The following is a 27,717-nucleotide window of genomic DNA, read 5'->3' on the forward strand; positions in this document are numbered from 1 at the left end:
GGGATGCAAGGAAGACAGATATATGTATTTCACTTATTTTTTACATTCCTGTTTTACCTATGTACTTGTACTACAAAAATAAGTGATTCTGCTCTACAAACCAAAGGAGCAATGGTGCAGAATTAATGATAACAAAAATAATCTAATTTATCAAGTACAATATTGTCCTACTGCTGCATTAATTTTATCAGTAGAGCTTAACATGGTCATATTTTTCCATATATTGATACTGATACCTTGCCTTGTATTGATATTCATACATTTCCATATATTTACAGATTTTTTTCCATGAGATTACGTCATAAAATTTGGGTTGGTTACAAATGCAGGGACTACTGCTGCATGTTTTCAATTTGTTTCAATTGATTTCAGTTCAATTAAATGCAGTATTCTGTTCTTTTTTATTTATTGCTTTAGTTTGAGAACAGGAACATAACATTTAGTGGAGCCGGAAAGTTCCTTGATTGTCAGAATAAAGTTGAGGCCTTGCTAAATGAAGACAGCTGCAACAAAACATTTACTTCGGGGAACTGCTTGAAACAGATACCTAAACGAAATTATAATGCTACATTTTCTGTGAGTATGAATAGTTTTAAAATACTTCGCTACCTTGGTTTGACAAGGTTCTAACTGACATTTTTGCAAAAATTTGGTGTTTTCACTCAAGATACCTAAGTTTATGTTTCTCTATGTGTTGCACCGGTTTTTATTCCTGTATGTAAAATAATAACAGATTTAGAACAGTGATAAAGTTCCAATTGCAAGGAGAATAAACTAATATTTGGTGTGACAAGGTTCTAACTGCATTTTACTTATTTTATTACTCATATAAACATGTAAAAAAATAAAATAAATAGCATATTTTCTTAAATTAATAATTACTAGTGTATCTAATGGTCAGTTAGAACCTTGTCAAACCAAGGTAGCGACTTGTGTAAGCATAAGTGTGTTAATATTATTTTAGTAGAAGACTTTAATATATCTCTTTTGTGATATATATTTTGTCGTTTTGACACATTCCATGCAGGGTGTGGTTTTTTGAATTCTTCCAATATTAGGTCAAGTACAGTTTTGAGTCTGAAATACAGCATAATCCCGATTATCCGGTCTAATGATGGGAAGAGGTGGCACAAATAATCGGAAAACTCGAATATTCCAAACTTTCACTTCGTTGTAATTTTCGTCATATACAGTGAGTCCTCGTTCTACATCATTTCGCACGTTTAACGTCATTTCGCGATAACGTCATGAAAATTTTGAGACCGTCATTCGTTTATTGCACCTACGCTTCGCGATAACGTCAAGTCTTTTAAATTTCGCGCAAAAAAAAGGCGAAGCGGCGGGCGTTGCAGGTTGTTCGTTTTGTGGGCGGTAATACAGTCAGTCTAAGCAAAGTGTAAAACGGTGTGTTTATTCTTAATTGCGATTACGTTTTTAGCAAAAATTTCTGCAAAATGAATTCTTACGTAGGTGCGCAAGGTTTTACTTGACATAATGGTTTTCAGGAACCATAAAAGTGATTTCAAGGCATTTTTCCGTGTAGAACTCGGAGATTTTGTCGTCACTTTTTTTGCCGAGTTCACAATAATTTTGGTTCCTGTAACTGCGACGATGTTTCAGCGATGATGATGCCCAGGCGACGCTCGCCCGGGCGACCACCATAGCGGAGCCGAAAAGCAAATGCTGGAAGATACAAAAATGGAGAAGGATTTATGTCACTGCTGCTATTGTCGTCGATGAAGACAGGAACTCGTATTTATGCGACAGTTTGGCATTCCCACCGTAAAAAATGCCCCAGATATGATACGCAAACATTTTTTTCGCGTAGGAGTTGTGAGGTATAGGAGCCGATATTCACATTTTACATTGTTTCTTATGGGATATTACACTTCGATTAACGTCATTTCGTTTATCGTCACATTTTTCAGGAACGGTAGGTGATGTTAAACGAGGACTCACTGTATATGTAAATCAATCAATTCATTATTATCTACACATATTTGATGTTATTTTAGATAGCTTTCCGAAATGATTAGTATCTTTATTTTCCCGACTGTGATCATTTTAGCGGTGATAACGTGATTGCACTCATATTCTTACTGCTCCGGATAATACCTAATTTCCGAAAACCACGAATCCATAGCTGCAAGATCACGGCTTCAGAAACGTGGTTTGCAGGAATGCTTCAGAAGCAATGCGTAACGTCAGAAACTACGCTGTCAGGCACCATGCCGCATCTCACACAAGTTGCCCGGGATGCAGATTCATGATCACTGAGTGTGATCGTGCTTAGCAATTCAAGGAAAACAGGAACACGGAATTCCCGCAATGGCAACTGGCACGCGATCACCCCATTGCCCAGATGTGCTTATAGGAAACCAGGGCTTAAGGCAAACTGTCTTCGCAAGCAAGTGCCTGGCTATGACTCATGCTATCTTTACTTTCACTTTCCTCGCTGCTTTCAGTTCTACTATTCCCTTCCTCTTCAGATTGACCTTGACTAGTCACGGTGTAAACATGCCCGAGTGCGACAAAATTTATGGTTCCCTTAGGCTGTATTCAACTGTTTGTGCGTCCAGGGCAATAATTGCACGTTTGGGGTATGAAATATACACCTTATTATCGTGGATAACATTTTTTGTCAATTACGATACATTTACAAATCAAGAATCTTCGAAAATTACTCTAGTTTTTTTTTCCCTTTGCTAATTGTCGTCTGCAATGCTAGATCAGACGTCAAAGTAAACTTGAAACTTTCCTTGTCGGCAAGTAAATAAAATAGTTCCATTTTTTGGTGGAAATTCTAATGGAAATAATGGCCCGGTGTAGCCATGCATTAAAATGCAGATATCCTGCTGATTTTGCCTCAGATTTTATTTTTTTTACAAAGATCGCGGAAAACATTGAAGAAGTATGAACTCATGCACAGATAATCCGCAAGATGGATAAGCCACACCCGAATAATCGGGAGTCTGTTGTAGGTCAAAAGTTAACTCGATAACAAAAGGGAGCAAAATGAAGTTCATAGCCAGCTCTGTCAGTTGACATTGTCCTTGCATTGTTTTAGATATGGGCCAAGTTATTTAATGTAGTACGTATTGAGTGTGATAGTGATTCAAGTGGATATAATGAGTGGAAATCTCATACTAATTTTCAAGTTTGGTATATGCCGCGTGGAAGTGGCTGAATATGTACATTTTATCGAATGGCTTCGCAGATATGTCCATTCCAGGGGCCAAATGGGCTGTAGTGCTGGCTATGGTGTCCATTTTGTTGGCTACTCATCCTGAGTACCTCTTTGATATTGTGCTAGTAGAAATATCTCATCTCATATTATGGCATGCCATCGAGATATGGCATAGAAAATGTATGTGAAGAGTGTTAAATGAAAAATCTTTGTAAATTCCATGACGTCATATGTGAAATTTACAAAGTTTTTTTATTAAACATGAAGTAATTTCTCCAAGTCATGCCTCAAACCATCAATTTTTAGAATGTGAAGAATGTTGTGAGCTCTGAGGAGACTTACCTGTGGGTTATCATTACTGAGTTTGCTTAGGTTTCTTATTCATGACTGCTTTCATCGTGTAATTTTCTGAGGAATGTGTGAAATTTGCAATATTCTGAGAAATCTGAAATTATTTTAGAAAAGTATCAAAATCTTTCACAGTGAAATGCTCATTGTTCTTACATAGTTATAGAGCTATAATACATGGATTATTATTACGCTTTTTTAATATAATCCCTTTTTAGGCCTTCTCATCATTTGGATATATGGCTGAAGGTTTGAACATCACTCCTTCATTGGGATCTGATAATTTTAAAAATGCTTCTAAAAGTGTTTGTGAAGCAACTTGGGATCAAGTGAAGGCAAATACTTATCCAGGTGAGTGTATGATTTTAGATGAATAGTTTGAAAAGTTTGTGTTTTGTTACTATTTTATGACTTCACCTTTTTTCAGGTATACTTCCTAAGTACAAGCAAGGTTTATGCTACCAATCTGTGTACCAGTATCTTCTCTTAAAAAATCATTATATGTTAACTGAAAGTGAATGGAAGAAGTTAAACTTTAACCAAACGGTTAGTATTCTCCCTTATTATTCAGTACTATTAGTAGCTCATTTTATTACACAGGTCAACAGTGGTTTTGGTGCCGGAGCTTTTAAAGCTGATTCCAAGTATAATTGGGGTGCTGAATCCAAATATGATATTAGTTTTTTCCTATCAGCTCTAGTTTTCAAGATACAGATATGTTGTTATTTACGTAAAAAAAAGTTCAATATGATGATATTACATAAATGATAAAACCCACAAAATAAAAAGACTTGATTTATTTATTGGAATGTTAAATCACCTACAATTACAATAGTTTTACAATACAATTGAATACAAATAGTAACATTTTTCACTGAAATAAAACAATTTAAAGAAAAAAAAGACGTAAAAACGTCACTAAACACTACGGAAGCTCCTTTTGCGCGATTTTCTTGCGTGCACTTTGTTAAAACAGTCTCGTTTTAAGCACCAGCAGTAATCTGCCATCATATATTTATCTTCCTTGGTAGCGATCTTACATTGTTTTGATTTCCTGGTGAAATCATTCGCCTTGTTTTTCACTTGTGTCGCCTAAATTTTCAGGAAAACAGTCTAAGTGACTGTGTATAGTGAACTTTTATGCTAATATTACATCCAAGTGGTTTAAAGTTAGTGAGCATATTGTTTACCTGCTCAAGATAATTTCTCTCGCTAGTGATTTCTCAGAAAAAAATTTATTACCTCAACAAATGAAAGCCAACTGTTTTTTTAATCTCATTCAATGGCTTGACAAAAGCAGTTTTGTGGCCCATCTGTGTCTGATTTGTGGCCCATCAAAACTACCAGCTTTAAGGTTTTCGATACTTATCTGCGGCATTTTTATTCTTATGTAACCGAAGCATGGTTCATCCTTGTCAAGAACCTTTACAAATTGCTTCAATAAGCCTAGTTTAACATGAAGGGGCGGTAAGGTGATTTTCTCCCGTTCACCAAAGACCTAGCAATAATGTTTTTACCCAATAATTAAGTTTTCTCCTTTTGACCACTCCTTAATCCAGTGGTTTGTCTGTCCCTGCTAGCACAGAGGCACCAGAAACAACGATATTTTGTGTTGCTAAATTGCTGCCCAAGAAGAAAGTTCACCAATTTTAAATCTACACAAATCACCTAGCGATGTCCCTAGTATTTTATCTTCTGTAAGGCCAATACTATTGTATCATATTCTTCTTTCGTTTCAGTTGAATGAGCGATTGGTATTGAGCCAAACTTGTTAACATTGTGAAGAACACATTTTAAACTACGCTTGGAGCTATCAATGAACAAACGCCAATCACTAGCTTCATATTGCGGTAGTCCCATTCCTTTCAGAAGATCTCTAACGTCTAAACAAAATGTAAGATTGTCTTCTTGAGTAAAGAGGGGTAGCAGATCCTTTTCAATTGTGGGATAAAAATTAATTTTTTGTACCTTGTTCCATTAAATTCTTTTCATGCGTCCTTGAAGCTAGTAGTTCAGATGCTTCCTTCGGTAAGTTCAATTCTCTAACTAGTGTGCTCAGTTCATCTTGATTGATGTTGAGGATTTGTTGATACTGCCTCGTAGTCACTGCCACTATCGTCAATAGAATCAGGCTCATATTTATCCTCACATACATCACGTAATGTCTGAAATATTAGGATCGGGATTTCTTCTGAATGGGGTACCGGGTGTCTAGCTGAAGGCAAATCTGGATATTTCCATTTGTGGCGATTGTTTCGATTAATTCCCGAAACATTTACCATGCAAAAATAACAGTCGTCAATATGGTTTGTAGGTTCTCTCCAAACCATTGTCACACCAAAATTTAAACTTTTCCTTTTTCCTGTAGTTCAATACCGCTGATGTTCTGTACATGTTTTACACACAACATGCGGTGCCTACTTTTTACCTTGGTCACCAAGCTGAAGACCAAAATATCCTAGGTATGCACGTTTCACATAGTCTGTAATGTTTTTCCTATTTTCTTTTAAAGTATATTCCCCACAAATGTAACAATACACATCACAATGATTTACACAGCTTCTTCGAATTGAGCTCATTTTTAGAGGCTACTTTACAAAAACTTTGAGAATTTGACCATTTGTTTTCGGAAATCCCCTTACTGCTTATTTACTCCCGCCTCTCCATTTTCAAAGACACACTCTCTCTTTACCCTATCCCCCCTTTTTTACTCTTTTTATAGATTGATTTAAATTTGAAAAACATTTTCTGAAATATATCAGAAATTTGAAAGAATCTAATCATAAAATGCACCGTATCTAAAAAAAAGTAGAGCTGTTACATAAAAACGGATATCATATTTGGATTCAGCACCACTAATATTGTTAATATCAGCTCAAAAACTCCCGGCACCAAAAAAAATGTTTTTTTTTGTTGGCCTGTGTTATCTATTCTGTAGAATGTCAAGGCCCTTTTATTATTTTGTGTTTTGTGAGTTATTATATCAGTTTCTTTTATACATGAAAATATGCCGTTGTTGTTTCTAATAGCCAAAGGAGTATCCATGTATTATTTTTAGTGTTTTGATTACTCAGTTTATGTAGTGATGACTTGCTTTGGAATACTTGCATGAGAATAATTTTTTTATTAATTAATCATTATGAATAATGTTTTAATGTTAGGGTGGTTAACTAATTAACGAGTCTTGGAGTCATCTGTGCTTTTTGCTTATATGAATTCATCCATTCAAATATATCTTCTTTCTTTGAATTTTCATTTAGATTGATGGAACTGATGTTGGCTGGACCTTAGGGTTCATGATTAATGGGACAAATGTTGTACCTGCTGAGGCACCCATCAGTTCACTCCTAAGCCTCACAGGATTTATCATTCTGGGGATCTTCTTTGCCTCCTTTGTGGCATTGGCTGCTGCAATTGCATCGGTTGCTCTTCAGAAATCCAGATTGGTGGCTGCTCAACCTCTCCATAGATCAGAAGGATCAGCTGACGGATCTAGGCAAAGGTTGACTTATGGTGCTATTGATGCATAAAGAGTGATTAAGTTTCTTGGCGCATGTCATAAGATCTGTCCTTGCGCACTCTTGTTTCTCTATGAATACCCACTGTAAATGCACTTGCCATCTCGTTTCCTTGTGGGGTTTGGCTGTGATACGATGGTGATATCTTCTCAGGAAGGAGCAATGTGGTTTACGTTGGGTGATGCTTCGAATGAAGTCTGTAGGAGAGTAAATGTCATCATTTTTATTGGTTTTTATGTGTATGTGGCACTTGTGGTAAACATGTTACTTGGAAGTAGTCTTTGGAATTGTCTTCCATTTATTGCTGTCAATCATGTCATTTTGTACTTTTGGGAAAGAGCACTTGAATGTGTGACTAGTCAGTGCACTCAATTATTCATGTGATTTTTGTGATGAAATTTTTGTGGCAGGATGAAACTTGAATTGTGTGATTGATGTTTAGATTTGTTTGATCTGGAACTGAAGTTTTACAAATTGCTTTTAAATTTCTTAGCTTATGAGGTGTAATAATCAAAGATTTGTGGGTGAAGAGGCAACTTAGATTTTTTATTTTGTTTGAAGATAGAGTTTTTCTTGTTTTTGGGGCTATATTTATACAATCTATTTTTAATTTACCCCTACTGGGCATACTTTTGATACTAGAAATCCTCTCCTAAAAAAATGAATCTCTCCTTCAGAATTTGGTACATGATTTGATGTATGAAAACAGTATGTACCGTAAAAAGTTTTTCATCATAAATTATAGAAAACTATTATGAGGAAGCTTTTGCTATCCTAATGGGAGAAAGAAAATGAGCTCATTCATTATCTCGTTCATGGGGAAATGTCGGGGTTGTGCACTGGACTTATATGTGATTAATTCTATTTATGGCTTATTTTCTTCCATATTTCTCCAGTTTAGTTGCCCATAGTTGTCTCTAACTTCTATACTTAAGTCGAATCCCTTAATTAAAAGGCAGCAATATGTTCTGCTGTTTAAATTTGGCTCTATCATGTTTCTGTACATAAATAATTAAAATTCTCTTGGTAAAATTTGAGTTTAGGGTTCTGATTGTAATAGAAAGTCTATGAAACTTAAATTTTGAAATTTTTGGTGCTAAATAGGTGGCTTTATTTTAATGAGAAATTGTTCACACCAAGAATAAAATACTTCATTCTTCACCAAGGTAAATTTTAATATTACGTATCCATGCAAAGGAGTACAAGCATAGTAATTATTGTGGGTTTTGGCTGCGATAAGAAGTATGAATTAGAATGAGTAATCGCATGAACTTCTGGGGAACTACATTTAAATAAATGTCTGCATTAACATCACTATAAAGCTCTCAGTGATGAATATGATAAATCTTGACATTCCAAACATTGTCCTCTACTTTGTAGTCTTTTACGGGCTGGGGATTTAATTTTTTATTCTTTTGAACTTAATTTTTACTATTGTTTCCTTGATAATATTTGAATCAACTCTTTCATTCATAAACGACTGTCCCAGTGTATTATAGGCCCAAAAATTAATGAAAATCAATTTACCCTCATTAGATAATTTGTGCGTTGTGGTTATGAAAACTTGTCCCTAAAGGAAATATTTATTCCAGATTCCACTTTGTACTCCTTTTATACATATCATGATCATGTAACAAAATTTTTTTTCTGTGGTTTGTTTGGTGTTGAGTCAATTTTTAGCAAAGCTTCAATTTGTTCAATCAGTAAACGTGATAGAGAAAAGTTTGGCTGATTGTGGAATGTGTTATAATGCCAAGTTAATGTGAGCATCTCAGCTTTTCCTTCTTCATCAGTCTAAAGTAACATTTGTGTCAGGATTTTGCTCTGATTAGCAGCTGTGCACTGGCACATTTTCCAGGTTGCAATTAAATAATCACTTATTTTCCTAATGTGCCATGCAAATGGCCTTATCATGGACACCCAGGACTTATTCTGGAAATAAATTATGAATTTCAATCTATGCCTGAGAGAAAAGCCATCTGAATTTGGATTTAGTGAGTTAAGTTTATAATGAATGTTATCGAGACATAATAATCCAGCTTGTCTTTATTCCATTACATCCCCTGTAATGGTGAAGGCAATATATTATTAAACTTGTTTTTAGTTGTGTTGGAGTTATTTGCTGGCTTATGTTTTTTGTACCAATAAAATTAACTATACAGGTATTCCTCGGCCTTTGTGTACATATATTCTGTACATACAAAATTCAGACTCGGGTAACCATGGCCATAACAAAGGGAAAAAATTTGATTTTTTGCAGTGGTATCAGTCAGTTTGCTATGAGTTGTTGTTTGTGTTGCTGGCATTCAACTGTTTAACTTGCAAGTATTAGGAGTCTATACAGCATGAATACATAAATACTGGATGATTGTATGAAGAGGGTATTACATGTCAGTGGCTGATAACTATAACCTGTCTATTTTAGGTTACTCCTAGGCTCTCCCAACTATGTACTCCTATTTTTTGTCCAATCATGCCAGTAGTGAAAACAGAAAACAAGCTTTGTTTATTGGGGATATTAGAAATATGAACTCCTTAGTGTGAAGAATAAATAACCATGCAGTCTTGAAGTGAACCCCCAACTTCTATAATTATGATCAATTATCAGGTGAAGAAAATATGTACATTTATATTAGGCGTGGAATCATTGGGAAGAGCACAATTGGAGATATAAAAAGTGGATGCATATGAGATAATTTGGTTAGGAATTCTCAGGTTATACTGATAAAGTAAAATGAAAAACTTTAAGATTGCTGCAATACAGAATCAGTGAGGAATGAAGTACGTAATTGAAATTTTCTCTAGGTTATTATTTAATGCTTGATGAAATTCTTTCCAAGACTTTTCTATGAATTTTAGCATGGGTTAGGACTTGTTTTTTCACAGCAATTTTGACCTGTAAATTGTTTTTAAGTAGGGCATACAGTTGTAATGTGAATACGTATTTTGCTCTCTATGAATGTAACTCCAGATATATATAGAGGTCAAGTATTGGGTTTCTTTGCTAATGATTGAAGTGCACATTGTGTATACAAAAGTCGAGGACTACCTGTATGCTAAAAGATACACGTTCACAAAAAATATTCTTGATGTATGTTGTCAGATATGTATATACACCCAGTTCAATTAAAAATTGTGTCAATGCATTGTGTGGTTCTGAAATGTTTCACAGTTCAAGTTTATTTAGGATACATTTGGCGTGTGCATTTGTGGGTATGAAAACATATTTGCTCTAAGTTGCTTAAAGTTTTATTTATATTCTGGCTCATATATGTTAATGTCATGCCCAAACTTGTTTCCCCGCTTAGAGTAAATCTTCAACTGAATTGCTAACAATACACTGAAGTATGTACGTGATAATTAGAAGACTGCATGACTAATCTTGAAAGTCTTTGGACTAAATGCTTTAAGTATTGATTGGTAATATCATGGGAAATGAATATCTGTGAATAAGGGAAATTTAATTGTATGTATTTATGCAACAATTATTTTTCTTTTGCTCTTTCTTTCATTGATAATATTTGATGGAAGTAAATTCTAAGCAAATAAGTGCATTTACAACTTGCCACCAAATTCAATATTTTTTAAAATTTTCCTTGGTGGAATTTGTTTGCCTAGGTATTGGACAGTATCATTTCTTAGCTATTCATATTTGTAGAAGAGATGTTTTTAAGAACTAAGTTTTATATTAAAAATAAGTCGGGAAAATGAAATTATTTCTATCTAAGAATAATACATTAGGTCACTTTTTGACCCCCCTCTACCTCTTGTCGTGGGCACTTATATTCTTCCGAAATGGAATTAAGTTTTTCTGGCTTTTCACTTTCCTTGATCCTTCATTTGCAGTTAAGGTAAATTTAATATTCAAATTACCAAATAAAATCATATCAATTGTTTTAGAGAATCCCATGGAATTACATTTTTGGTTAGAATATTTTGCTACTTAACAGTGAAATTTTCTTTTAAAATCATTTAAAGTAATTGTGGCACATTCCAAATATTAGAATACTGTTTGATATTCTGGGCTGCATTGTGTACCAATAAGAATTGCATGCATCAAATCTTATTACATGCTGATTTAACCGTTACATGAAAGAGCGCTAATTTCTCTTAGTAAAATTTAACAAAAAGTAGAATTTGTAGCTTTGAATGAAATGCTAGGCTCGTCTACTTAATTTTCTTTCGTGTCATGAATCGAGTCACTCAGAACTGGCAAAAGCTGTTAATTTTCTGAAATAACATGTGCATACCACTGTCAGTTGCTGATCCAGCATTGCAGGTAACCAAATGAGCTTTTCTCTCGTGAAGTGTGAAGTTGTATGAATCAGACCAAAACTGACTTGAGTCTATAAGCTGTGAGAATTGTTTTAGATGTGTCATTGGTGGTGCATGAGCATGCTCCACTTGGTTGGAACATAAGTGAGAGTGGATGAATTCTTCAAAGGATTCAAATTTGTCAACACTGCAAAAATTGAGGTATTTATGTTATCTGAATTATATGCATTATTCTTCTTCCTGGCTTTTAGTGTGAATGCCAGTGGTTGTGTTACATTTGATATACGCTTTTACTGTAGAATTTGTTAATAAAGAAATATATTTTTTATATCCTTGGAAGGAAGAAAAAATAACGTTTAGAGAAGTTTATTTTGTGCATGTGGTAGTTTGTATATTGTTCTTCTCTATTGTTTGCTTTTTTATTTGTTTGAATTTGTTATTTGTTGTTGGGATTATCATTTATGGATTTCAAGAAGAGTTTATTTTTATCATAACCTATTCATTTGATTTTTCAGAACTGATTAAGTCTAGCTGAGGATTTTGGATTGATCATGGCCAAAATGAATGGAACCATTTTTATATTTCTTAGTCCTTTCAAAAGTATTATCTGTATGTAGCTAAGTAAGTTTGTTCTATTCAGTTCATCTGCTGAAAAAATAGATATTATGTATGTGCTGAACTCATTTTTTGTATTATTTACCGAGAAATATACTCAATTTTTACCTGCATTTATTTAATATTTGAAGTGATTTTGGTGTGCGTAAATGAGGCTGATTGGTTAGTATACTGATCCAAGATTTCTGGCATTACCTGGAGATTGTTAATGTATGACCTTAGCTCCTGGTTATCTCCTGAAAATACTATGCCATGCTACTAAAATTATGATGAGCTTGGGACTTGGCTGGGGGTGGGTGAAGATTGTTGGTTTTGGGAAGGAATTTGTCATCACCATTGAGGGGATGGCTGCTCCTGCCCATGAGTGTTGAATCCCCACTAGGATATAGCCTGACTAGCGGCGGTGGTAAAGGGAATGGAGAGATTCTTGTGCAACTCTGCTTGGAAGGTCTTCTAAAAACCCTTATTTTGGCAGCCCTATGGTAAAAACTTAAGTGCACCATATCACTGATGTTATAAGTTTTATTTTTGAATACCCTATCCTCAATTTATGGATATTGTAGAGGAACTTTTTCTTACAATATGCTAAGATTGGTTTGGGCAATAGCTATTCCGCTCATAATTGGATGCTGGATTGACATACAATGCCTGCCTTGTACGTGGGCCTTGGCTCAGTTTTGAAGGGATCCTTCCGCTTTGATTGATGTTCTTAACCCGTCAGTGCCCAAAGTTTTTTTTAAATTCACACATATTTCACTTTAAAAAAATATGGTACATATGAACTTAACACAAAGAACACAAATCAAACTGACTGAATAATAGAGGAAACCTTCTACTTAGTATGTGCATCGAAATATACGTTAAAATTCACATATTAAATGCATTGCCGGACTATTGGCTCAGCACTGCACTTGGTGCCATAAGGCACCCAGTGCACTGCTTAACCCGTCAACGCCCATGGGTGCTATAAGGTGCCCATGGGCGTTGACGGGTTAAGTGGGGGCTGGTACCTTATAATAAAGTTCTCTTGAAAACCATAGTAGGTACAAGGTATGCGCATCACGATATAACCATTAAAATCCACAAAATATATGCAGGGTAATATTTTTCACAAGAGAATCTTTCAGCATTGTTGGAGAAATGATGCAAATGTAGCCCCATCCAAATTGTTTTCCATTGAAACAAATCACCTGGATTAGCTATCAAACTTTTGGCTCTCTGGCCCATTGTGGTGACCATTACATTATCCAATCGCCCAAACATGTAAATTGATGGCAATTCATGTAACAGTTAATAATGGGGTCTTGGTGATGTGTTCTTAATGCATATCCTGAATGCAGAAGTTAGTTAATGTGGGCAAGTGAATACGTCTTACGTTGGAAATATCTACCGTAGCCAAACACTGTAAAAACAAAAATGCATTGGCTTGTTCACTTGAGAATGCCCCTGCATAGGTTTATGCTGGAATGCATGCCCAAATGAAAATTCAAATGTATACATGACACTGTGGTATATATTAAAAATCCTGATGGGTGGCTCTTTTAAAATAGTAGTTTTAAAAATAAGGTCACACAGGGCCATAGGGATTAGGGGGTGGGGAAGGTTAAGAAGTTAAAACCCCTATTAGATTTTTTAATGGCGAAATCTATTTTTCGTGATTAAATGAAAAGTGAAAATTTTCATGCGCGCGAAAACACGACGGCTAAGTATGAATGCTGGAAAAAGCCTGTGCGACGACATTCTGGTTTCTGCTGTCGCCATGTGAGGTGACCTTGGGGCGATGCTTAGAGGGCTGATACGATGCAGGCTGCTGCACGCGTGCTAGCAGGGTACCGTGCTAGCAGGATACCCTGCTACCTGCCAGCCTTGCCCAGTACCCTGTACCCAGCCCTGTACCCTGCTACGAGGCCAGCAAATTATTTAATGAAATTAGTTCTTGAGCAATTCACTTACAACGTTTGCTCAAACTCACTGCTTTACACAAAAAATTTTCCTAGTGTGTTTGTGATACATCAAACTTAATGTTGGAGAGAAACCATGTTATTACAAAAAATTATTTTATTGCCAATCATGTTGAGTGGAATTATTTGTATCTTAAGTTTATGTGAATCCACAGCACCCACTTTAGCTTTTGATATTGCGGCTGATTCCCAAGTTCCGTGAGTAAGAATAATAGGACGTGTCCAGCTGCAATCTGTGCATTTCCTCATCAATCCAGTTCCTGAAGAAAGCTACGCTGGCATACACACCCGGTGTTTCATCCTTACCGCACCCTATCCCCCAAGCAACTATCCCGGATTGGACGAATACTTCTTGCTTTTCAGGAAGTGGGCACAAGAGCGGGTTTCCTCCATCACCCTGCAATCGAAGAAAAAAAGACATTGTAGCATCACTGTAGTTCGCCAGCACGTATTAGGGGTGGGGGGGCACTTATTTAACAATTTATGTCTGAAACAGATAAAGAAGTGTTTATTATTTTATTAAAGCTGAGGGTATATCACTATACTACTAATTCGTTATTTTTAATAAATATACTTTTTGGGCCACTTAATTGTGGCCAAAGGGACATCAGCAAGGCGGAAGTGGTGAGGGGGTAGAGGTAATGGGTTTCAAGTAAGGAAGAGTCGATTCCAAATGTCGATTTTCGATTTCACCGATTCTCGTGCATGGAATCGAGAATGAGTCAAGTCGATATCTATTCCAGGAAGATGAAAATGTATTTTGAAAATATTCTGTAAGGGTGGCACATAAAGGCCGCCACACACATGTTTCATTGTGCAGTGTACATTATTAAGTTGACAATTTACGTTTGAAACAGATAGAAAGAACTGTTTATTAAAGCTGAGGATATATTACTATGACATCATATTGTTATTTTTAATAAATATATACTTTTTTGCTGCTTAACTGTCTTTGTTATTTTAGTCCATTCAATTGTTAAATTTCAATGACAGCAATGCTACTGACAAATCAATCACACCTGTTAATGTGAATGTGAATCTGGAATTATTTTTACGAATCGGAATTTAAAAAAGTGGAATCGACTCCTGCTTAGTCTCAAGTTTGCGAGATTCAGTTTAAGTGTACCTCTTCCAACTGACATCTAAATGAACCCCACTGAAATGTATTCCTGAGAATCATCAACTGCTTTTGAGGCAAATGCTTACACATGTATGTATTGGGATTACACTTGGTGAAACTTCCCCCCCACCCACTAATTTCTCCCTCTAAGGGTGAACTCCGCTCCCCCCCTCCCCCGAAAAATATTCCTGGCTACAGCTTTGGGTTTCAGGTCACCTCCCCCCTCTCAATAAATTTTTTTCCCGGAGAGGCGACTGCTTTTGAGTCGGTCGCTTAAATATTTCGGATCGCACGCGGTAAAATTGAAGTGCCTAATGTGTTGAAACGTGCGTTATTCATTATTTTCCTTTTCAGTATAAAAGATTAAGGACTAGTTGGTGTGATAGTTAAGAGTGTTGGCTTCCCATCCAATGGGCCCGATTGAAAACACGGAACTTTCAAATGTTACAGATGTAGCCCTATCCCTAATTGAATGCTAGACTGCTTCTGGTACAGCACTCCGTCCGTCGAATTGGTCGGTCAGCTGTGGTCACTTAGGCGCTTTCCCGGCGTCTTGTTTTCCCTCCACCCTACGTATCCAATCCTTCATGTGACGCAAATCACCTTAGACATTAGTCACCTCCCCCAAATACCCGCTTACGAGAATAGTATGCCAGCACAGAACTTCTGTTCTGGTGTTGGGAAAAATTATGGCATTGCTACAAGGCAAGCAGTGAACTTGGGCGAATGAATATGAATGGCCACTTGTGAAATAATGTAATAATGCTATTGATCAATTTTTCCCATGGGAAAAATTTGATTTTCGTTTTCCCAATGAAAACATTCCTACCTTCTTATGTAGACAAATAACCGCGGACTTTACAGCGGCGTACGTTTTGTACCCACGAGGTGCGAAAATTCCACCGAGGAAAAATCATTTGCCTTGTCCGGAATTCGATGCCGGATCATCAAAATTTGCACAAGGCTGCCATCTATTTGATGGTTGTTGGTGGATTCAGATTGTTGGAAAAAAACATTGGGGAATAGTAATGGATAGGTAGATCAGTGAATATTTTTGGCATTTCCCATTAAAATGCAAGTTTAGCCAACTCTTTCTATTAATTTTTTAAAGGGGAGCGGTCTGTGGTAGTCAGCGATTAGGCTGATTACTTTATTATCTCTTTACCTTGCATGCATCCTTGCCCTCCTCTCCTCCAGCACACATGAATGATTGATGAAGCTTGAAGTGCTTGCCCAGAATAGTATTGCGGAGTGCATCCTGGCAATCTGGATTCGCGACCACAGGAACGCCGATCTTCTTCAAAATACCTTGACTGCGGTTTTCATCATCTACGAAAGAAAGACGGCATTATTACTGGTTTCATCTCAGGTAAAAATTTTCTCCCCTGAAAAAATTTTTATCTTCAAATTAACGGACCTTTTTTTTACATTTGAAAATTAGTGACTTAATAAAATTTACTTTCTTCTACGCAGGGAGTGCTCATAATAATGAGTCATAAGGGTTATTCTTTCATTGAGGAAGGGACAAATATGAAAAATCGGGTCAATTTGTTGCACCATAAAAATTTTTTCACGTAATATTAAGCAGTGACGCAGTGAGGGGGGACTTTTGGGGGAACCCCCCCCCCCCCAAGAGCTCAGAGAATTAAAAGAAATATTTTAATGTGACAAATTTTGTAACTAACATTAGGGGGATGGATGACCCACAAACAAAACATCAAACTAATCAGACAGCTCACCATTTTTAACCATTTATCATAAAAATTTTATGGGGGAGGGTCCCCGCACCTTCCGTTTACCCTGGCGGGTATTCCATACTCCCCAGTATTAGTTGCGCCTAAAACCCCCCTACCCTTAATTCCTAGCTGCGCCCCTAAGTTAAGTGCCCACTGGGTGCGAAAATTGGAACTCATATGTATGCTGTATAATGATTCACAACCCTCAGAATGGTAAATTAATTATTATATACGGATTTCGTAATTCAGAAGTCATTTTGCCTTCACTTAAAACCTAGTGCATGAATTTAATTTAAAAGTGAATGAAAACCTCTCTACCATGTTTTCAATGGTTTCTTTTTCTAAGGAAAATTCAAGTTGGTTTTAAGATGAAACAAAGCAATCTAAGTGAACGAGATTATATTGAATTGCTAAGCCAAAATGGAAGCGTTCGTAGATGATGTATGACCTTTGTAAGTGCTGTAACTAACAGTAAGTTAATGTGTAGGTTGAAGTTTTGACTGCATCAATTGATTTTGAACTGAGCTCACATTTTTAAATTTAAGCATCATAAGAGTAGATTTGAATCTTTCGTGTAATATTGGGCATGAAAATTACGGTAGGCAAGAGTAAGGGTTTGCCTGGTCGGGTGCATTGATACTGGCGATAGTCCAAAAACATCATCGCTATAATTTGTTATCAGAAAATATTTAATTAACTCTGACCAGAAAATAAATTAGCTAAATTATTGAAAACGTGTTGTATCTTTTGATGAATAAAGATATACAGGTAATCTGAAAAGGGGCTTATTGATACAAAGCTATTCGAATGAAGATAAACAACCTTTGTATATTTTCACGGACTTTTTCATTGGCACTTCATTAGTACCAATAAAAATTCTGCTGAACCAAAGTTTACCATTCAGGAATTCTCTGCGAGTGGGAAACTTAATAATTTTTTAGCTTGGGTGCACAACAGTTGAATATTCTTTGTGCTTTCACATGAAATAATAATAATTTTAAAAATACTTCATATGAAAGCACGAAGTATCTTTTTCATTCTTCATAATGAATCGCTTTCACTGAGTTACGCCTCAAACCATCAATTTTAGTTGAATATTCGTAAACGAAAGATATGCGAAAAATACATGCCTGAAACGTCTTTTCCCCATCCAGTTGCATAGCACCATGCTCCAGGAGCCGGGGAATATTCTTGATCTGGCAAACAAGCGAATCCGATGTTTTCCGCTGGATTAACCGACTTCGATAGAACTAGAAGAGCCACGTCGTTGAAGAGGTTTCCGCCATTAAAATCCTCGTGAGCCACAATGCGTTCCACGTATCTTTCTTGAGCTGCTATGGGCTCATCATCGTCCAGTATGTTCCATTCTCCGGCGCGGATCTTCACTTGATTGGCTTCCTTCCTTAAGGGGACAAAAAGAAAAATTTCTTCGATTTATTTAAAATTTTACAATTTGTTAATACGCTATCGTGGGGAAGAAAGAATGCCCGTGGAAACAAGTGCCTATGAGCGAAGTGAATCGGAGACGGTTCAGTAAGTTCCTTGACAATTTTGCCATTGCTGAGCAATTGAACTACATCGATTTCCAAGTTGATTGGATAGGTAAAATCTGTAATGCTTGCCAATTACTAATTTCATTCACTTCTTAATCTCTACCTGGTATGGCGATGTTGAAAAAGACTAGATGAGGATATAATGTACCAAATTGAACGGGTCAATAGAGATGGCTCGAATGTACCCTTGACGTCAGTGATGAATTGAATTTGATTTAATGTCTATTTTTTTCCGGTGAACAATGGCTGCGAAGATTTCTTGGGTCTCACACCGGGTGAGGTCCTCCATACATCCTTCCGATGCTTCGATGTGCAACTCAGGGATTCAGGAATCCAATAGCATTTGTTTTTTGTAACTCACATCCTCTGCCTCACATCCTTTGAGGAATTCAAGACAAGAAGATTATTATTGAGGTGTCTATTAAGGGCTGGCTGGCTTTTTAGCTGAAGCATAGAAAATATTCGGTGGTGGCACGTGTGTTTGTACAGTTTATGTCACCCGTCCTCTGTCGCTTAGGTCTTCCTGGATATTTATGAGACATGAATTTGAGTTGGATTATGGAGAGAAGTATCAAAGAAGGAATTTGTGATCAGGCATCTAGTAGAGGAAACCTATTTGAATTTTCCAAACCTAAAAATTCGGACGATGATGATTGCCAGGGCCGCACACAAGGGGACGCAAGTTGCGCCATAGAAAAATTATTGGGGTAAATAAAAAAAATGGGAATTTTCAAAACCATACAGGGTAGAGTAGAATTTTTTCACGAAATATTAACCCTAGATAGCTGATGCCAGTAGAAACCAAAATGTCCAAAGATGTTTAGGTCGAAAATGCACCATTTTTAAACTACCGAAACTTTGAACCAAGTGCTCTGATTGGCCGCGAGTTTACCTTGTTGCCGGATGCTCTGGACAACTCATGATTTCGGATGCTTCGCCTGCAGGAGATTGTATCCAAAGCATCCGGCAACAGGGTGAACTCGCGGAAAATCGGAGCGCTTGGCTCAAATTTTCTGTAGTTATTCTTCTATTTTAGCAGAACTGAGTTTACTTGTTGTCTGTCCACGACAAATGAAGAAAACAATAATTTAAAAAAATGAAAAAGTGAAAAGAAAAAGTTCATTCTTTTTGCAATAAAAAAGAGAGGAAAAGAAAACTAAATTAAATAATTAATTTTTTTAATCAACAGTTAAATGTGGGCTATCTCCATGGGCAATCATTTCTATGTATTTTTGTTTTCTTTAAAATCAAAATTCATCAATTTTTTGGAATGTACGTTTATGCTAACATAAACAATACACCAACTCACAACACAAACAAATGGGCACAAGAAAATTTGTACTGTAATCTGGCTGGTTGTGGTTTACCGGCACAGCGGAAACGCGCGCGCTATATAGCATTAAACACTTAAACATCATCAGTAATTTTCAATCCTGCTGGCATCGGCTACGCGGGGTTAAAATTTCGTGACACAATTTTACTCCACCCTATACAGTAGTTACCAATTAATGGTACTTATGCCAGAACCTGACTTGAGTCACCACTGTTTTTTAAAGGCCTTACCTGACTTGATTCCTCACTGTACCTCAGACTCAAGTTGAGTTTGAGTTAGTTCGGCGACAGAGCAAACTCGTGGCCAATCGGAGTGCTTGGCTAAATGTTTCTGTACTTTAAATATATGTAATGCGTTTTCGAACTAAACATCATGAATAATTTTGGCATCAGCTTGCCACGGTTAAAATTTCGTGTCACAATTTTTCTCCACCTTGTATATCGGCAGAGGGGGAATTTTTTTCTTTTTGGAGGATTGGAGTAAATTCCCTGATGATTTATACCCTCCGCGCCAAGGGCGGATCCAGGATTCTTTCATAGGCAAACGGTCTTCTCATATTTGAGATTAAAAACAACTTACAACAACTACTATACGAAATATTCTCTTTATTTTAATATGAAAGTTATTAATGTGAAATAAAATGAATGAGGCTCCATAATACACAAAACAAAACGAACGTAATGCTAACTGTATTGAAAATTTTGTCTATTTTTTAAGCGTGTCCCCCTGGGAGGGGGACACCTGCCCCCGGACCCCCTGCCCCCCAAATCCGCCTATGCTCCGCGCATTTTTTAACGCATCGATGTAGTACAATGAGACTTACCCGCTGACGCAGTGAGCTCCCGTGAGCACCACCTTCGGGTGTATCAGGGACCCGCCGCATTTGCTCGTGTTTTCCGTCTGCGTGGACGAATGCCCTCCCTGCGCTGGTTTTTCCGACGTCATCACAGCCACCACCCATGGGAATTCTCCGAAGCGCGCCTCGTTGTCCGTGACCCTCCTGCCGCTGGCTCCGACTCCGTACGGATTCCGATACCCGCATCCTTTCTTCATGGACGGCCGTGAGGGAGCCAGTTGACGACGGGATACGGAATGAGGCGATTTGCAGCATACTTCCAAGAAGTTCTCGCATTGAATGCTGGGAATGAAAAAAAAATAGATCTTCAAAATGCTTCAGTACGTTCTTACGTCATACACACAAAAAATGGGGGAATTGGGTAGGGAGGGGACAGTAGTTTCTGGAAAGTTGAAAAAAAGATGGTAATCTTTTAGGTGGCTCTCCCGAACTAACTTTTTATGTCACCATCTTAATAACCAATAATTATAAATAATTGATGAATATTTAAAAACCACTTGTCTACGCATTTCAGGACATTGACGCATTATCGCTGACAGGTGTTTCATATCACCAAGGTGACGTGGAAAGTAATGAAAATACCTAAAGCCGCCCCTGGTTACAAAATTGCTTCAGAATATGATCTCTCCCAACTAATTTTCGTTATGAGGGTATTAAATCTGTTTTGAGATATGTTTATCTGTTCATCAACCAATTCAGCCCTTCGAGTTTACTGTTTTCTTTGACCACAAATTACCCCCATTAGGTGCATAATAAAGACCATTACAAGGAACATAAGGTGAAAAAAATGTTGAGGGAGAAATAGAAAATGAGATTTTTTCTTAATTTGGCTATCCCAAGAAAAAGTTACTGTTGACTGCGATGATGAAACTTACTGTACCGCATAATTTTCCGATTTTTGCTCAGGTGTAGCATACATAGAGTGACTGCGAAACCCTTTTTCATGACCGCAATATGTCTTTAACTCCGAGTTCGTATTAGAAATTTATCCAAATATCTGACCGGAGGGATTTTATTTTCCTACTGCAGTTAATGGAGATAAAAAGCATTAGTTTTCATGTAGATATTGGTGCTACATCTGCAATGCTCATCTGGAAGTTATTATCCGCAATTTCTAACCTCATTTCAGTTTGTCTCCCTTTCGATTAAATATCATAATTTAAAATGCTGGGTATATTGCTTACAGGGCTATTCTATTTAAATGATTCAATCTAATGGGTTACACTTAGCATCTTCCTCGAGTCATATCGACTTCGTCACCGGGAACTGAAATATCTACAGGGAACTGAAATTACAACTCAAAGGAAAATTAACCATCGGAATAGAGTTTACGTATTTTTATGTATTTACCTTACAAATTAAAGTACTGTAATTAATTGTGCTAAAAAGTCTTAATTTTAGCCACAAATGGGCGCGAAAATGAAATTAGTAAGTAAAGTGAAGTAGGTAAAGGCTCCCAAGTAACGTTTCTCTTGATATTCGGAAAGAGTTGTATCACTAAATTTTTTGCAACTGATAACGAATTATTTGGCAGTTGAGTTTCCAATAATGAAGAAGAAAAAAGGAATAAAAGAAGAGATTATTAATTTTGGATCATCTATATATACACGATAGTTCACTTCTTCTTGTATAGCCACCACAGGGTAGCATTAAAACACAATATATCCTTATCCCACCGCAACCAGCAATGCATGTGTGAACATTCGGCCCTTGCTCGGTCTATTTCGGCTAAAAACTGAGTTTTCGAATGTATGATACCTAAGCCAATCGGTTCCTCATGCGGAAAATACCTGCGTTCGGTGAGATTCAGTACTCATATTGACCTCAGAGACTGCGGGGTCGATTCCTTACCCTAAATTCTTGGACCCTTAGCTCAGTTTAATTTCTTGTCGGGGCCTTTTATCGCTCGCGAGTGTTTGCGATTTAATATAATATATGAGTGGTTTGGAAGCCAAGAGGTACAAGTGATTTTTTTCTCATCAGAGTTAGGTAATGTTAATTGCATGGTCCTTTTATACCATGTATATATACGGACCATGGTTAATTGTTAGAAGAAATACACAAAAACCTGGTTGCCAGGAGATACGAGTGAGTCTCTCAGAGTAAGGATGGGGGAGAGTGCGCTTTGGCTACTGCGCATGTAGTCAAGATCCCGCACTTACATCCCACACTTCCCGCACTTCTTCCCACAAGAAGAGTAAGGATTCCCGCACTTCTTCCCACGATCACGTGGTAACCATGTTGACCACAGAATCTGCTACTGCGCAGCCTGAAAGCGCCCTCTACCCCAATCCTTACTCTGAGGTGAGTCTCAGTTCTGTGCTGACATCAAGTGGAAAATCAAATGCACTACTAAACATTTAATTGATCTCGTTGTTTTCCATACCTAATTTTTGTACCTAACACTGTATAGAAAAGAGAAATTACGTGTATCCCTTGGCTTCCAACCCACTCATATATAGTATAAAATAATGGATTTCTTTTTCCCCAACCTATGTTATGTCACATCAAGATTTTTTTGTTTTTGGTCATTATTTTTCTGCACTTCACATTTTTATCTCCGGCTAAGATGATTATTCCTTAACTAGCAAATAATCAAACCGCCTGGAAAATTTCCAAAATAGTTCGGAAATTCTGGAAAAGCGAGGGAATTTGAATAGCCACCAATAGTTCGTTCAAAAAGGGACGTCAAAAATCTATCTTTTGATTAGGACTCTAGGAGTTGTAGGGTCTTACTGCACTGACCTCTCATCATTCTTGTTTCTTTCGTCTGATGCGTCCACTTCGGGGCATGTGTAGTAAGGCACACACTTGCAGGGTTTCTGCTCCTCTGCGGCGGCGGTGGCATTTTCTGCTCTGATGAGCGACCCATGGGCGACCAGCACCACGGCTAATGCGTAACACCACCTCCTCATCCTTTGAAGAGGCCTTCAGATGTGGCACTGGATTCAGGTTAGATTGAATCTGTGGGTTATATGATAAAAAATAGCGAAATAATATTTTCATGGCTTTTGCCGCAAACAATGTTCATACTGATACTTATTTCGAGGTATAGGTACTGATGTGCCCATGATTATTTTAGTGACAATAAATTTCATCTACCTTAGGCTATTGGGCTTGGGAAAACTCTTCAGTTTGCTGAAACTCTGCGAGCACCATAGACAATCTCAGTACAATACACTAAAGGATGCGTTATCTAATATAACAGAAAAATTCGAAACTAAGTATGTAATAGTAATAAATGTATTCATGGTAGAACAAAACACCCAGTACAGTTCCACAAACTTTTTGGTGCTGTCGACTTGTTTCGACGGCTATAGCGTCATTCTCAAGAGAAACAGAATGTTTCCAGACCGGAATCTGCCGGTCAGGAAACATTCTGTTTCTCTTGAGAATGACGCTATAGCCGTCGAAACTAGTCGAAAGCACCATAAATTTAGTGGAACTGTACTGGGCTTTTTTATTCTGCCATGGATATCTACTCGTTCCACCCAGTCACGCCAAAATCAGTTGATTTCATTCAGTAAAAATGCAAATAAAATATATTATACCATTCATCACAACAATGAGAACTACCTATTGGCATTTTGCTACTGATTAATTCTCGGTAATTTCTTACAGACAGGTGTTATTGGTTCTGCATACATTAGAAAAGTATACGAATACAGGATGGTGATTTCAACGTCTGTTGTAATGACGTATTCAAGGCTAAGTCCCATGTAACATGTCCCGCAGAATTCATTGAACGATAATAAAGAACGTTATGAGTAGAGTTAAATAGTATATAGAACTGTTGGAAGTACCTTAGTGCATCAATGTAACCAGTGAACGAAGAGATCATTTGATACTTTTCTCCAATTTTTGAAGGAATCAAACACGTGAACTGAAGGAGAATATTTTATTGAGGGTTTATAGAGGAAAGTTTAGATTTTGATGGATACAGTGGAAATTAAAACTTTATTATTGAGATACATGTCGTAAAAATTTATAATGCCACATTTTAAAAGCTCAAACCTGAATATTTAACTAGTCTATCTATCTGTCTACTAACCTATTCTAGAAATATGACATCATTGGACGTATAAATCAGCATACCAAAGCCTTATTTAACCTACCGACCAATTCCTCTTTCTTCTGCTACCTCCCAACCTCTCTCTTTAGCATCTTCTCCGACTTTCTTTTAATCTTAGAACCCGTTTACCTATTTTTATTCCTCAACCCAATCCACTTTTGTCTGGAGCCGCATTTTTCAGGCCTCTAATCTGGGATCACCTCCTTCCTTCATAGTCTTATTTTATTAAAGAGACGCATTTTAGAATCACAGAACAATATCCAACGTTTCGGAATTGTTTTGTAGTTAAATATTAATGCTTGAATTAATAGAAAAGAATAAAACAAGCTTGGTAATCTTGACCGTAAACGTTTCAATAACGTGTGGTTTTAGCTTACAACATTGGAATCGAACCTCTGTTCAATGTTTCCCTTGAACTGGTTGATATAAAAACTGTTGCCCTGATGCTCATGGTCGTATCACTTTCTACATAATATCCTCTTATCATCAATAGTATTTTTTTAAAAATATTCTCTCGTGAAAGAGAAAATCATTAAATATCCTCTGGGGACAATTATATTTACATTCCTAGTCCCCATAGAAAACCCATTATCCTCAACACCTTTCATGTTGTCAGCTGCGAGATTCTGAAATGCATTGCTGACAGAAACAAGACGGGATCAAAACAGGCGTTTCAGTTAAAAATATACATGCTATTTATTCGTTGAAAGCCTGTTATTTAATGACGCAAAACATGCTCACTGATTGATATTATGAAATTACAAAGAGTAGGATTTCTAAGAGGAAAATAACAAATAGAAATATGTTATACAGTCAAACAGGATGCGTAAGAGAGGTATTAATATTTTAAACTTTTGGAAAACGAGGTTATTCGAGAAAAATTAAGCTTTAATGGTGATGATGATGCACAATATGTTTTACATATTTTTTTATCAAAATAAACGGAAATAAACTTATTTCTATTTTAGATTGCATGGCCAACAATGTCGTAAAGTAACGTCTCTTAAAGGCCAGCAATCCTATAAATTAACTGAGAAAAGGCTTGAAAATCTTATGTTGCCTGTTATATAAAAACGTCTTACCTGCTCGGGAGGAGTTCGGACGCAGAGAACGGCGAGGCCGGCTGTTTGCACTCTCCCGCGATGGGTCTTGCAATGTGATGATGACCTTCCCGCCGTCTCCTGCGAAGAGTGGGCGACGCCGCGTGGTTTGCCGGACCGCAGGGCGACCCGCTGTTCTCCTTAGCCTCCATTGGCCGTCCCCTCTCCTCCTATCCAATCGCATTGCGCCCCAAAAGACTTCCTCGACTGATCGCTGAGGTAATATCTTTACTCTGCTCTCTGGGCTTCCCAAGAAAAAGCTATCCCACCCCTTTTGTCTCCACCCACTCCTCACGTAGTTACTCTTTCCAAGATCTTGTTTATCACATCTCATGCCGCTCCATTTGCACCGGGGAAAACCGTGATCGAGTGAGGTTGAAGTCAATTCCTCCACGACATGCCCTACGATAAAAATTACTTTCTGACTATTTTGCATAGCGGGAATTTCCCAATTAAAGTGTAATAAAATATTTCAATACGCGCAGTGTTTGCAATTTTAGACATTGAATTACAGGAAAGTGAGAGACAAATTAAAAATGTCCGCATTTCACCCCGGAATAAATGTTCCCGCAGGGATATTTGCTGCTAAATTGAATTATGAATATTAATTTAAAGTGAATGAAAAATAATGATAGGAATAGCTAAAAAAAAACCTTTTAAATTACATTCTGTCATTAAAAGATATATTATGAATAGCAGGGGATAAAAATTTGTTCATTTCATTGCCAATGCGAAATTTCTATTAATAGAAAAAAATATCGGTCACTATCTATCTCGCAAGTGCGACATATATTTTCAAATTACGAGGGTGAAGTTAAAACTCACTGTAAAAAGCATTTTTCATCTAAGTAGATGTTTGATGTTGACTTAATGCCTTGCATTAAATATCCATTATTTTAGCGTCATTAAAAAAATAAGATTTGAATATATTTTTTCATATTTAATAATCCACGTGAGCTTATTCAATTTTGTTGTTATTATCGATGTAAGTAAATTGGGAGCAAATATCAAATGGATATGAGGTGTAGCTACTAATTTTAAGTTATGAAAGTGTTATAGAACTTATTGTAATTGGTTTTATGTATTATATTCAATTTTAGTGATCGAGTAATTATTTTCGGCCTTTCGGCCGGTACCTTGGTAGTTTTCGTAGTATTGGGAGAGATGAATTCTCGTTATGCGCAGTCAATCTTTCTCAGGTTTATATTTCTGGAGAGAATCAAAGTGGTTTACAATGAATGAGAGATAATCTAGGCGGGGGTTGGGAAGGTTTAACGCTGAGGTGATAGTTGAATACACCAGGGAATACTGGGTGGGAATATACTTGGCGGTACTGGTCCCCGAATTTTGAATTGGATGTTCGAGGGAAGAAGACAATCAGGAGAAAGAAAAAAGGAAGAGAAATTTTCGCTTTCTTTTCGATAACTCATATAGAAGCAGATGATTGCGTTAAATAACCATTTTTTTTAAATCATAAAAAAATAAGATTTGAATTGATTTTGTTTCATTTTTAATCGTTTACGTGAACCCATCGACTAATATTGAATGAAGGACGCCAACACTATTCCTAAAAAAATTAAGATTTTCTTATTTCTCTGGGAACAATTATTAAAAAGCCTGCATGTTGCAAAGTATATTATACGACCTTAATCAATTTTTGTCAAAAAATATTTCGAAGTAATGAGGAGCAATTTTCCGCCAAATGAATTGTAATACGATCCGGGGTTCTTTAACATTATCTTCAATGCAACAGAATCATCTTCATTTTATGTAAATAGCACCGTATTATTTCTGTGAGGACGAATTCCACTCCATCTAGAATCCTAAAATTTTATGAAATTATCCTTATTTATTGTAAATATTAATTTCTTAATTTTGGCACAGTGAAAAGTATCCCTCGTTCGTAGATTGAAGGTACGAGAGAGAAGAGTAAGAAAATTCAACGAGAAGTTCCGATCTCACTTCAACTGAAGGTTTAGTGACAAGCAGAGATATGACTTAGGGGTAAAACCACGTCAAATTTCATTTCAATCTTTCGAAGAC

At 36.8% G+C, this 27,717-nt stretch overlaps 2 protein-coding genes across 3 annotated transcripts in view; one reads left to right on the top strand and one right to left on the bottom strand.

Moving 5' to 3' along the window:
- Nucleotides 1-12,056, top strand: part of LOC124156343 (ectonucleoside triphosphate diphosphohydrolase 1-like) — a 110,141-nt gene extending 98,085 nt beyond the window's left edge. The window contains exons 9-13 of one of the 2 annotated variants that reach the window (XM_046530849.1): nucleotides 418-576; nucleotides 3,754-3,886; nucleotides 3,963-4,081; nucleotides 6,796-7,037; nucleotides 11,844-12,056. In XM_046530849.1, the coding sequence (XP_046386805.1) occupies nucleotides 418-576; nucleotides 3,754-3,886; nucleotides 3,963-4,081; nucleotides 6,796-7,037; nucleotides 11,844-11,853 (663 nt within the window). In that variant the 3' untranslated portion in view covers nucleotides 11,854-12,056. Of the gene's footprint in view, nucleotides 1-417; nucleotides 577-3,753; nucleotides 3,887-3,962; nucleotides 4,082-6,795 lie in introns of both variants that reach the window. The other variant, XM_046530848.1, reaches the window with a different exon arrangement.
- A 1,930-nt stretch (nucleotides 12,057-13,986) lies between these two features.
- LOC124156346 (phenoloxidase-activating factor 2-like) lies at nucleotides 13,987-25,778 on the bottom strand. Its single transcript, XM_046530851.1, has 6 exons — nucleotides 25,657-25,778; nucleotides 23,248-23,466; nucleotides 20,470-20,784; nucleotides 17,891-18,162; nucleotides 16,190-16,353; nucleotides 13,987-14,301 (listed from the first exon to the last, which is right to left on the bottom strand). Exons 2-6 carry the CDS (start codon nucleotides 23,415-23,417, stop codon nucleotides 14,068-14,070), a joined length of 1,155 nt encoding a protein of 384 aa, XP_046386807.1. The 5' UTR covers nucleotides 23,418-23,466; nucleotides 25,657-25,778; the 3' UTR covers nucleotides 13,987-14,067.
- Between the last annotated feature and the right edge of the window lie 1,939 nt (nucleotides 25,779-27,717).

Source organism: Ischnura elegans, chromosome 3, assembly GCF_921293095.1.
Source record: "Ischnura elegans chromosome 3, ioIscEleg1.1, whole genome shotgun sequence".
Lineage (NCBI taxonomy): Eukaryota > Metazoa > Arthropoda > Insecta > Odonata > Coenagrionidae > Ischnura > Ischnura elegans.